Source organism: Sinocyclocheilus rhinocerous, unplaced genomic scaffold, assembly GCF_001515625.1.
Source record: "Sinocyclocheilus rhinocerous isolate Xijiao unplaced genomic scaffold, SAMN03320098_v1.1 scaffold1423, whole genome shotgun sequence".
Classification (NCBI taxonomy): domain Eukaryota; kingdom Metazoa; phylum Chordata; class Actinopteri; order Cypriniformes; family Cyprinidae; genus Sinocyclocheilus; species Sinocyclocheilus rhinocerous.
This window is the reverse complement of record NW_015625105.1, coordinates 118,695-132,413: the sequence shown is the minus strand read 5'-3', so window position 1 is coordinate 132,413 and position 13,719 is coordinate 118,695. Positions and strand designations below refer to the sequence as shown.

The following is a 13,719-nucleotide window of genomic DNA, read 5'->3' as shown; positions in this document are numbered from 1 at the left end:
GTGTGTTGTTGTTGTTTCTGTGTACTGGAAGCTTGTGACACTAAAACAAATTCCTTGTATGCGCAAACATACTTGGCAATAAAACTCTTTCTGACTTCTTACATGAATAGACATCAAGATGTGGGCCTATATTTTAAGGTAGCTTACAGTACACCTTACTGAAATGTCTCCTGTAATTGCTCATTCAGTGTTTCAAACTGCGGAAAACATGTACATCTGTAAACAATGCCACGTAACAATACATTTACCTCAGAATAACCATTTGGTGTCTATAAGCTCATTTGTCAGCTAGAAAAAATAACTATAAAGAGGAGCATTTTGCTAAATATATGCACTATATTGCATTCATATTTTTACTTTTAACCTGTTTACTTTTAACCCGTTTACTTTTTTCACTTTTTTCACATTTACCTGTTTACTTATTTCTTACATGATAAGAAAGAACGCAAGGAACTAAAGATAAAATTCAACACCTCCTATATAATTGCATGTTACTAATAAAGAAAATCAGACTGGATGTGTGCAAGACATATGACAACATTTATAGCATTAATTTAGGAGAAGCCCAAACTACAGTCAATGGCCAAGTGATGCTGACATAGTTATGGTGATATTAGCACAGATTTTATGTAGTAAATAATTATTTGTGACTGTATATAGTTATCAAGTTGGAAAAGACGTTTAGTTCCCACTTTAAAGGAACCTTAGTTCCCAGGACATTTACAAAAGGGATTCAAATGCTGATGCTGTAAAAGCAGGGCAGACATAAACACATAACATTACTGTATGACTGACATGTTAAAGTGTTAAGAAAGAAAGAAAGAAAGAAAGAAACCCCACTTGTTAAACTTGCATCAGCCCAAGGCTGCATCTCATTGTTAGTTTTACTTGATCTTAGTGCTGCGTTCGACACTATAGATCATGCCATAATCATAGATCGATTACAAAACTATACGGGTATTCAAGGGAAGGCTTTAAGATGGTTTAGATCCTACCTGTCCGACCGTTATCACTTTGTTTATTTAAACGGGGAATCATCTCAGTTAACGCCAGGAAAGTATGGAGTGCCACAAGGATCTGCATTATGCCCTCCACTATTTTCAATATACATGTTGCCCCTTGGTAATATTTTTTAGAAAATATGGGATTGGTTTCCATTGTTATGCTGATGATACTCAACTATATATTTCAACAAACCAGATGACACTTCTAAATTAGCTATGCTAACAGAGTGTGTTAAAAATGTAAAAGATTGGATGACCAATATTTTTTTCATATTAAATTCGGATAAGACAGATATATTACTTACTGGACCAAAAAAAGTAATCTCCTAGATTACAATTTGCACCTAGATGGACGTATTGTTACTTCCTCTACAGTCAATAATTTGGGTGTTATATTAGACAGCAACTTGTCTTTTGAAAAACATTTCACATGTTACAATAAGAGCATTCTTCCATCTTAGAAACATTGCTAAGCTACAGAACATGTTTCCTGTTTTTGATGCAGTTCATGCATTCATGGCCTAAAGACTGGACTATTGTAATGCACTGCTAGGTGGTTGTCCTGCATCTTCAATAAACAAGCTACAGGTAGTCCAAAATGCAGCTGCTAAAGTCCTTACCAGGTCAAGAAAATACGACCATAATACCCCAATTTTACAGTCTCTACACTGGCTACCTATTAAGTTCCGTATCAGTTACAAAATATTACTATACTACAATCCATCACGTTCCCTGAGGTAGCAAAACTCTGGACTTTTGGTATTACCTATGATAGCAAAGTCCACTAAAGGAGGTAGAGCTTTTTCGCATTTGGCTCCCAAATTCTGGAACAACCTTCCTGATAACTTTCGGGGTTCAGACACACTCTCTCTGTTTAAATCTAGATTAAGGACACACCTCTTTAGCCAAGCATTCACATAATGTATCGCATAACCTTGTACTTCAGTTATATCTGATCAAAATGCACATTATCATTCTTTTGCTTGGGTTGAACACATCATTTTTGCTTGGTTTTTCTCTATTTCCTTCTCTGTTTCTGCCACAGGATCGGCATCCTGAGGTAACTAGGAATTACAGCTTCAGTCTGGATCCAACCCTTACAAAGAACTGAGATGACTGAACACCTGAGAAAAGATGATGCCAACCCATCAGAGGACCTCGGATGATGCCAACCCTGAACCAACATACAAAACTACCAAACGTTGCTATAAGTTTGACTGCAAAATATAATCATTGCTGTTAATAGTGTTCACAGTCTTTTTGAATAACTACATCATTAACTAATTAATTAAAAAATGACTGTACATTTCTGCCATATGGACATCACCTTGACATAGTCACCACTGATAAGCTACTCCTAAATTTAATGTAGAAAATTTAATTTTCTGTGAAGCTGCTTTGCAACGATTTGTATCGTGAAAAGCGCTATACAAATAAACGTGAACTGAATTGCTAAAGTTTTGACTGTGTTCCTAAGGTTTATTTATTGATAAATTTTTATTTAAATTTTATTTGTATTTATTTATTTATTTTTTAAGAAGGAGCACTGCTCCTAAAAAGAAATGCAAGCATAGAGTTCACAAACTAATTGCAGATGTTCTACAAATCATGCAATAGCGTACCACTAAATAAGAATTGTTTTTATGGAGGGCTTCGCTCAGCAGGCCAATTTGAGACAATTACTAATCATTGTAATTCTTTTAATCATTCTTTCATTTCACTAAGAATCGTATTTATTTATTTATTGTATTATTAAATACAATGTATATTTAATTTGTCCAGAATTGCCTGTCTTGATATCCAATAAGTTTTAGAGAAAATATGAAATTAGTTTAAATTATTATTGATTTTAACGGGTTTTATCATTAAATGCATCCGAAAGGTCACCTAAAATTACCATTGTTTGAGTACAGATTAACACACTGAGTTAATACATGGACTGTTGATAAAGTGTGTCACTCTTGCTCGTATTCATGTCACTTGCACTTCAAGAAATGTTGTTGGAACTTTAATCATTAAATTCCTAATAAACATTAGGGTCACATTAGTCTTGCTACTAATAGTCTAACGCCTGGTTCACACCGCAAGCTTGAACTTCGCGTCGGTTTCACATCAGATTAACTATCACTGCAGCTGCAGACTTGCCAGAGTACTCACACTGGAAGCATTTGTATACAGAGTCACAGCAGCGGCTCCAAAGCTACATATTTCTTTGCAAAGACAACTATAAATTTGTCTTTTGAAAATCATATTTCCCATGTTACAAAAACAGTATTCTTCCATCTTAGAAACATTGCCAAGTTACGAAACATGTTACCTGTTTCTGATGCAGAAAAGCTAGTTCATGCATTCATGACCTCTAGACTGGACTATTGTAATGCACTGCTAGGTGGTTGTCCTGCATCTTCAATAAACAAGCTACAGGTAGTCCAAAATGCAGCTGCTAAAGTCCTTACCAGGTCAAGAAAATACGACCATAATACCCCAATTTTACAGTCTCTACACTGGCTACCTATTAAGTTCCGTATCAGTTACAAAATATTACTATACTACAATCCATCACGTTCCCTGAGGTAGCAAAACTCTGGACTTTTGGTATTACCTATGATAGCAAAGTCCACTAAAGGAGGTAGAGCTTTTTCGCATTTGGCTCCCAAATTCTGGAACAACCTTCCTGATAACTTTCGGGGTTCAGACACACTCTCTCTGTTTAAATCTAGATTAAGGACACACCTCTTTAGCCAAGCATTCACATAATGTATCGCATAACCTTGTACTTCAGTTATATCTGATCAAAATGCACATTATCATTCTTTTGCTTGGGTTGAACACATCATTTTTGCTTGGTTTTTCTCTATTTCCTTCTCTGTTTCTGCCACAGGATCGGCATCCTGAGGTAACTAGGAATTACAGCTTCAGTCTGGATCCAACCCTTACAAAGAACTGAGATGACCGAACACCTGAGAAAAGATGATGCCAACCCATCAGAGGACCTCGGATGATGCCAACCCTGAACCAACATACAAAACTACCAAACGTTGCTATAAGTTTGACTGCAAAATATAATCATTGCTGTTAATAGTGTTCACAGTCTTTTTGAATAGCTACATCATTAACTAATTAATTAAAAAATGACTGTACATTTCTGCCATATGGACATCACCTTGAGTCAGTCACCACTGATAAGCTACTCCTAAATTTAATGTAGAAAATTTAATTTTCTGTGAAGCTGCTTTGCAACGATTTGTATCGTGAAAAGCGCTATACAAATAAACGTGAACTGAATTGAAAAGAAAGAAAGAAAGAAAGAAAGAAAAAAAGAAAGAAAGAAAGAATAATTTATTCTGTGACTCAAGTGTTTTTTTTTTTGGAGCCCTGTTAAAATTTTAAATATAAATATTTTTATACAAATATTTTTAAAATAATGATTAAGATCTCAGGCTTAAAGCAACTATATGTAGTTTTGTGTATTTTAATTGAGTGATATTCACTGCTGAAAAGATATTACTGTCATAATTACAGTGAACAGCTGTACACCGGCATTTGTTGCTGCCATAAAGCAATCCGCCCTTCTCACATAATAAAAAAATGTACATACAGTTGCTTTAAGGGGAAATTTTTTTTACTGCTTTTCTTCTTTTTTCCTTTTCAAAGCCAAATGAAACCAGCATGAATAAAAACAGCACATTTCTAAGAACTTGCCTCATATTATTCATACTAAAAAAATATTTTGAAAAGGTTTTTTATTATTTATTTTTTTATCGTGGACATTCTTATACCCCATTTACTATTTTAACACTAACACTCGAGTCACTGCCCCACTGAATAAGTACAAGGATAGCATAATAAATTGTCAGAGATGTGATAAGCGAAGGGAGAGAGGCTAGTGATTTTGTGAATCAGTAATGTGGAACATATGATGGTTCTGTGCTGTTCTATGTTGTGTGTGTGTGTGTGCCTTGTTCGCTGCCAGATTTCATTACGCCACTTTACTCACTCATGATCTCACTGCTCAAACATGCTCGCCTGCACAGAGCTCATGACTGAAGGGCCGATGAGCATTAAACCCTGTGAGTTTGTATGAGTTATACATGTCAATGGGAAAGCAAGTGCTTATTTCACTGTATATGTGCGTGAACCAGAAATAAAAAGTATCACAGTCACAAAAACACACCCATGCACACCTGTGTGTTCTTGTAAGCAGTTGATAAGCTCATAATGAGAAGCGTACCTTGAGGACACCAAAACACCAGCATGTGTATTATAAAACACTCTGCGAACTGGTTGCTGGATCCAGCTGCGTCTGCGTGCATGTAAACACACGTGAGCGCTGTTGAGCACTGCTCTGCGGGGGTTAATGTTGACTTTTGTGCATTCTGTTTAATTACAGTTCCAGATTAGTGTGACTGTAATGGGCTAATTGCAGTGGTATAAATTATCCAAATGCACCAAATGTGCCTGGAATTGAGGTGGTAGAGTGCAGGCAGAGAAAACAAAGCAGACATACGGAGGGAGGGAAGGAGAGAAGGGTGAATAAATATTTTGGTTGTTAAAGTGAGTGTTGTGAGTCGGACTAGGTATCTGGCCCTCTCTGCTGTTCATCACTCTGTTGAATGTAAACAGATTCCACCCACTTAAATTAAAAAAAAAAAAAAATTAATCCCATGCTGAAGCATAAGTGAGAAAGAAAGAAAGTAAGAAAGAAAAAAAGAAAAAGAAAGAAAGAAAGAAAGAACAACTGATCCCATATCCTATAACAATGGCCGTCTGATCTACTATTCATCCAACAAGCAACTAGTACATTTTTGTGAGTTTGTACTTTTATACTAAATAATAATCCAGAGATTCACCAGAATTTGGTTCTGTTCTGTTTTTGAATGCAAGAGCACACCTTTTGTAAATTGCCCTGAAGAAAGGCATTTGATCATGGTCTCTTAGACATCAGGTTAGACGGATTAGTTCAGGCAAACCATCAACTGGTCAAGTTTGAAATTACGTAGTTCTGTACATAACTAATGCTTTTTGTCCATTCTTCATCATGGAAAATGATGATGTAAAACACTACACTGTAATTACAAAATAGTTACGCTGTAAATTCTGTTTACTTACGCAGTACATTGCGGGGTTGTAATCTAAAGCGTTACCGAAAAAACAAACAAACGAATCGAACAATAAAATAATATAATGTTATATGATGATATATAGTAAAGAGACTAAATATAGGTTACTATTTTTATTCCTATTCCTATTCCCTGTATGGATATAGAAATTACATAACAAAATGTTGAATTTAGCAGTTCAAAAAAATCTTGATTGTGCTTTTCTACAGTGCAGTGTAAAAGGAGGCATCAGGAGAAGAGGAGTTGGTCAAATTGTTGCTTTATCATTAACAGAGCCAATCACAGAACAGGTTTCTTCTATTGATTTTTGAACATTCCACAGAGGGATAATTAAGAAGGGCCAGTAATCCCCATGTGCCTCTTTTAAACAAGACAGCAAAAGGTGGAGAGAGATAATTCTGTATCGAGGTAATCCGTGTAATCATGGCCAGGTCACAGGGGTAGATATGGGTCGGCACCTCAGGGCATATTAATACCTGCACCTAACTGGCTCCATTTGTCTCACTCTCAAACTCTTTATTTGTCACTAACTTTTCTCCTCCTATTTGAAAAATGTTAGTTGCTTCACTTGCTGACTTTAGCACTCTAAATACATTGTGAATAAAATTAGCTTCGGTTTCAACAGCTGATGTTTTCAGAATCTGTGACCTGCTCCAACATAAGATAAATCGGCACAACTCCCTGCATTTTCATTTTTCACATTTGTCACTTGTTCCCCTTTGTTTACACGTCCACATTCTGCACTTCGCTCCGTCCCTCAGCGCAAACCAGTATCCCTCTCGGCACCCAGAGAGTTATGGCCTAAAAACAAGCAGGAGTTGTAATCCATTTATTCTGTCCCACCAAACAAAACTTCCCAAATAATCCTCAGCGACACAGGTCTCGTTGAGAGACCAGGCCTTAGGAGAGTGAGAAAGCGCAACTAAGAGAGTCAGGGAATGAACATTTCTCTTCCTGTCTCTCGCACTCGCCATCTCTTGTTCGCCTTTGTTGCTTCTTTATCAAGCAGGTGGTACCCAGGGGTGGCTGCCCAGGGCTGGCAGACAAAAGCGTATGTGTATAAACTTTAAAGCTGATTAACCCGACCCCACTGCCTTAATGAGAGCGCTGAGTAGTGAGCACCTCAGAGACCTCCACGCTGAACCCTTCCTGTACCTCATACCCAGCCAGTCATCCCACTTCACACACATCAAAGAGCTTCCAGCACAGAGCGCCACGCAGGAGAGGAGAGGTGAGGAGAGCGGGGGGATGGTGGAAGACGAGGAGGGGGAGGATGGACAGAGGGATCCCTTATCTCCTCCTGAGAGGATGCTGTCCTGCAGAGTGAGATTGTCTGGAGCTGCCACCTGTCCCAGCCATCTTTGAAGGCAATGCTAAGCCTGTGATGGGCCTGACCTCCTTCAGCTCCCATTCTTTTATGTTTCTCTTCATTTTCTGCTTAGTTACCCCCTCCCCTCTACCTAGCATTATTTCCCTCCATTCCTCTCTGTCTTGGCTTTTCTTGTGATAAGTACTGAGGGCAGGCATGCGTCCCTAGTTACCACATATAGACTAATAGTAATAATTAGGGGAAGGAAATGTTATTAGCACTTTCTCTCCCTTCAAATACAGGCTAAGAAAAGTACAGAGTGGTGGTTTGACTAACATTAAAGAGGACAGAATTTTCATTGCTCTTTTGAAAAATATTGTGGATGCACACAGTTGTAACCTTACAAATCTGTAACCTTTAAAACATATTTTTATTGGTATTAAAATCTGTGTCTCACAAAGGATGTGGAAAATGGCCATGTAAAATAAAAATATCAAATAAAAATAATGCTGGATATTAAATGCTTGTTTAAAGCAAATTCACACACACACAGAGAGAAGACTGGAGCGAGTGTAATACTGTCTGAATACCCACTGAGATTATTCAATAGACAAGAGCAGCATGTTAGGATGAGAGTGAGTAGTGGTGTGATAGATTTACACAGTAGTAGTCCACTTGAACATAAAAAAAGAAAGAGAAAGAGAATGAAAGAGAGAAAGGGACCTCATAGGTCTCCCATGTCTTTAAGCCAAAAGTTTTACAGTGGGTAGTGAAGTTCAACAGTTGCCTCTATCCTTCAAAACAGGCTTTCTTACTGTTTCTCTTTCTAAGAAATCTCTGAGATAGCCTATGCATTATGATCATCCCAATGCAGATGCTTGAAAGGAAACACATGTCATATGAATGACTGTGGCACATTCAACGGATCTAGTTTTCAGGATGAATTTCTCATAAAGAGAAAGCAACTGATGTTCATTATTCCAGTATCAGGCAGTGCTGAAGAGCATTTCCACTCTCAACATGCTTCACCCTGAACCCTCCAGGTGAAAGAAAAAGAAACGAGATAAGTCAAAGAAGCATAGGAATGTAATGGTACAGCCATACATGGCAAGACTCCTTTAATAAGCTCTACGATTATCTGTGGTGTACTAGACCAAGAGGGCTCAAAACAGTGGAAGATTCCCCCTCAGAATGAAAGGATCAGGATGAATGAGTAGAAGAGATTTCTTACTAGTGCCCAAAGACTGCTCCAGGCATCTTGACCACTGTGAGCTCTGGCTGGGCCACAGCAGGGCCCCTCTTTCACAAATCCAAAATGGAAACAATCATGCAGACCAGCCTTGCCCTTGAAGTGGTCAGTGGGAGCCTCTCTTAGGCTTGTATCTTCAATTTGAGGCACCATTGTGTTTTTATGATTACAGAGCAAGTAAACTTTTGAAAAACGATAGTCATGCTACATTAAAGGCATTGAAAGTTCCCCGACTTTCCACAAACTTAGGAGTATAAATTCCTGGTTAAGCAACCAAACTCCATATGTTAATTTCATATGGTTATCCAGAATACACAGTTTGTTCTGGTCATGTTCATGTCTGACAGCAGGCATTTACAGTTCAACTGTCAGAGAAGGTTTGACTTTGGAGGGAAGCAGGGTGTTACACCCAGCACTATCCATCCAATATATCAGTGTCAAACTCAACCTTTTTCGTCATCTCAGAAAGCCCTTGACAAGTTCTTTGTTCAGCCAGCAGTGGCTTGTTATGCTCCACCAAGGGCAATGAAGTGGGAATATTCTCTAATATGGTGTGCACCAATGTGGAGCTGACCGGATGCAAGCAGTGACAGAAGTTTGGATGTGTCTGTTTGGTGGGATATCATCAGTCCCTCCTCATGTGGGTTTGTCTGGACTCTGGTGTGAGGAATCAATGAGACTTTGGTAAAGGATTACAGGCTTCAGGAAACTTGGTAGATCTTTATCCAACAAGGAACACAGAGGACTGAAACTGTAGCCCCACACCGCTGATCAAGCTAACGGTGCGAGCCAGTTTGCTTTTGAGTGGGGACAGTATTTCACACTGAGAAGTTGTAGACCGGCACTAAGCAGGCTTAGGAGAGCACCCTCTTTGCAGTAATGACACTTGTAGGCTTGAATGTCAAGGACAAGAGGGCTTCAAAGAGCTAAACTCTCGAGACCTTTAGGAAAGTGTTTGTGAAAAAGGCACAAATGTTTTAAGACTGTAAGGACAGCCAAGACTGCACTGAGGAACATAAATAAACCTATTGTTCAGTTGAGTTTGCTAAGCAAAGGAAATGGCTTAGCTGGTGGAACAATCATGTGTATGTCCAAGATTTTAAAACATTGCAGAACAGCAAGATTTTGTCCCTCCCTGCTCGCCTTATTCAAAACATTTGCATTCCATTTTAAAAGTTCATATAAAAGGAAAACATTCAATTCAGCATGCTTTAATTCCCATAATGGGACATGGCTCTTACTGGCAAAGAGCACATCTGTTTAAGAAAATACAAACAATTAGGAAAGACGATGAAGAGAAAGAAAAGAAAGGATCTTCCACTTCCTCAAGAGAGATAAGAAGTGCAACGCCAGCAAGTGCCTCTCTGTTACTGCGGCCCAATGACCTGCTAATCAGCAGACAATATAAACAGATGTCTTCCACACATTTAGTGCTTTTCCCTTCATTAATCCATCTTTCAATCCCGCCGTCTTATCCGTATTGTGTATTAGCATAGTGCTAAGCTGGACCATGAGACTCTTATCCAGTGTTTGTGTGAGAAAAGAGGATAAGGCTCAGGAACAACGGCTAATGCTAATGCTTCATCTAATGCTCACAAAGAGGGCTATTTATCCTGTGCACTCTTTATGCTAAACATGCCAGGCCTTTATGCACTTATGCAGTGGGTGCGAGGAGTTTGTGTAAATTTAGTATTAGCGCCTTGACTCGTCAAAGCAGTAGAGAGGAGATTTGTGGGACTTTCTCAGAGGTTCTTGCTGTATCTACAATATCCGTACCTTCCCCCTCCTCTGGCACTTGTCATTTGGCGCTTTGCTCCTGACACCCACTCCCAGGGTGCCCCGCTGTGTGTTGCCGTGGTGACCAGGTGTGCAGAGGCTGCAGGTGGAGGCTCATTTAGGCGCATTAGGCCTTGACACGCGCCATAGGAAGAGTAATCATGCTTTACCTGCCTCTAGTACTAGTGCATACACAGCACAACGAGCTCGACTCCCTCTCCATCACATACTCACACACACAAAGGTGGGATCACACTTACACTATCGCACACCTGGGACACATTTACGAGCTGATGGATCTCCAAAGGGAAAGAGAAAGGCAGGGAAGCTCTGTCGCATGTGAGTGTGTGTATGTGTATGGGGGTCAAGGTTTTTCACACCTCAAAGCCTGTGGAATTGAGTGAATGGCGCCAGCGTGGGTTTTAAAGAGCTGAGGGGTGATGGGGCTCGGGAGGGTTAGTTAAAGGGTCCTGGCCTCTCATAATCCCCTCTGGTGAGGAGTGTACACCACATCTATGATCCACAAAGTACACTGAGCCCTTTATTCACTCATAGGACTATATCAAACATTTTTCTCAGTCTAGACAAAATGGGTTTCAAACATTTCATTAAAACAGGGGTCTACAAGAAAATTAAAATATTTCACGATATCTCTTATTCTGTTATTGTGAGGGGGGAAGCAATGGCATTCGCAAATTATGAAGCATTAGGTAGTTTAAAAGAATTTTAAAACAAGTTCACCTGTTCTATAGGCCAGTTTTAGCAATTATGTGCTACTACAACACAATTTTAATTTAATAAAAATCTAATTATTTGCCAGAGGCTTGTCTGTGAAATATCTCTCAAGAAAGAATTTCTTCCTGGTCAGTGAGATGGGGAGAGGGCCTCCCACTCCTTCCAGAATTCATTCAATCATCAACTTTCTCCACTTCACAATTCACTGCTACCCTGGTGATCCCCCATGCAGAGAGAATGGACCAACTAAGAGGCCCCTTTGACTTCTCATGCCGTTTTTGAACCCCTCTGTTTCAATGTCTGCCTTCTCCACCTGACCTCTGACCCCCACCACCCTTTCACCCCGCACCCTCCGCCCCAGCCTCCCCCTTACAGGCTCCAGCCACCCGGAACACCCCTCTTTCACTTTTGTTCTTTCTTGCATTGCTCCTTCAGTCTGTTACTCCCCCACATTATAACTCTCTATTTTCCCTTCATGTCACTATTTTTCTTGGTCTTCCTTAATTTTTGCCCCTTTTTATTTGTTCTATAAATCAGTTAGATGAGTGCTTAAAGACAGAATTTTCAACTTGTCCCCCCCCCATTATAACACTCTCTACCTATTTCTCTAGGTTTTTCTGTACAAAGAAAGTGGCAGATTTGCTGAGGTGGTCACGCTTTTGTTAGTCAATATGTTAGGGGTCAGATGGGTTAGTTTGTAGTCTACCTTTGTGCATTAAGATGGACAGACCAAAACTAGACCAACAATGCACAGGGCTGCTAATGAAAAGGTCTGAACAGTGATACAGTAAATGGTTTTGTGAGAGAGAATGAAGGTAAGGGCATTTCATTAAGTACTATAGATTAAAACTACGCCATCAAACACAATTCAAGGCCAATTTATCGAAACTAAACAAGCCATCACATTGAATCCTCATCCATAGGTGATGGTCAGGCAATGATGGTCCACAAAATTAACCTCTTAAAAGGCTTTGACTAGCCTCATCTGTCTCTCTCTCTCCCTTTATTTCTCTCCTTTACTCTATCCTGTCCATTCACATGTTCTCACTCTCTTGCTAAGAGTCTCTCATGATTATTAGAAAAATGATGGGGGAGTATGGTGGGCAAGACAAGAGAAAGAGAGAATATGGAAAAGAACAAGGCAGGGGGAGTTTGACTGCTTTCCTCTTTGTGGCGCTTTGATCATGCTGCTGATGAGTGAGACTGGAGTTGTGTGCTTACACTCTGCCCCTAATGAGGGAATTAGGGAGCAGAGAAGAACGTCCCCCATACTAACGTCCCCGCTGAAAAAAAATTAAAAGGCAAGCAAGAGTGAATGAGAAAGAAAGGGCAACTAGTCAACTGTCAGGCCCAATCAATCCGTTAGCAGCTTTGCCTTTCGCCTCAAAAATTTAGCGTGCTAGCTCTGCACTAAACATTTGTCCTTGAGTTTTATGCACCAACAATATCTACAGTCTATCAGGACGTGGTGTTAATGGTAACTGTCTTAGGCAAAACACATTACTGAACCAATATAACTTCTATATGGATAGGTTTACCCAAAAATGTAAGGCAAATGGCAGAAGACTTTTAGTGAGTAACAAATCAAATTTCAGTTTGTTCCTCATACACATTTCCTGTATGCAAATTTCTTGTCACTGTCTATTACACACACACACACACACTCATGACTGGTTTGCTATCCTTGTGGGGACTCTCCATAGGCGTAATGGTTTTTCTACTGTACAGACCGTATATTCTATTGCCCTACACCAACCCTACACCTAAACCTACCCCTTACAGGAAACTTTGTGCATTTTTAGATTTTCAAATAACTTCATTCTGTGTGATTTATTAGCTTGTTTACCCGTGGGGACCTCAATTTAGGTCCCCACCGTGACACGAGTCCCCATGAGTCTGTGTGTATTCAGGTTTAAGTCCCCACCAGAATAGAAAAACAGGTACACACACACACACACACACACACACACATACAGGACATTATCCTAAACATGTCTTTTTGTATTTCTCATTTTTTTTGAGTGGACTATCCCTCTAGGATTTAAGGATGGGCCTAACATATTTATAGGATAAGAAGACAAGAATGTATAGATAAATTGGAACCAAAAAATTAGTGAGTGGGTGTTTGTCCCAATATGGCCAAAGAATATGACAAAGTAGTAACTGACTATAGTGAGGGTCCAGGTATCCATTGCGAGGGTCCATGGTGAACAGTGTCCCCCGATAGGGCAGGGTGTGGTCTGCCAGGTGGGGCAGAGAGCTGTGAAGCTCTTTCTTCACTAATGGGGGGCGGTCTTCTGTAGAGGTGGATGGCTCTTCACTAAGTTTTCCTGATACGGCCAGAACCGCAGCCTGCCCACTGATGGCATTACGCCTCTCACGATGATATGGGGAACCTGAACTGTCATCCTCTAAACGAGAGAGAAATAAAAAGAAAGAATATTAGTTCATTTTTATTACTTTTATTTTACTGATGTGTAGAGAGAGTACTATATATATATATATATATATATACATATACATATA

The 13,719-nt window shown here is 39.5% G+C and overlaps 1 protein-coding gene across 2 annotated transcripts in view; it reads right to left on the bottom strand.

Annotated features, from left to right (window-relative positions):
• The window catches only part of LOC107749627 (transcriptional activator GLI3-like), a 230,462-nt gene that overhangs the window by 126,888 nt on the left and 89,855 nt on the right, over positions 1 to 13,719 (bottom strand). For both annotated transcript variants that reach the window (XM_016564794.1, XM_016564795.1), the window contains exon 3: positions 13,362 to 13,604. In XM_016564794.1, the coding sequence (XP_016420280.1) occupies positions 13,362 to 13,604 (243 nt within the window). The remainder of the gene's footprint in view (positions 1 to 13,361; positions 13,605 to 13,719) is intronic.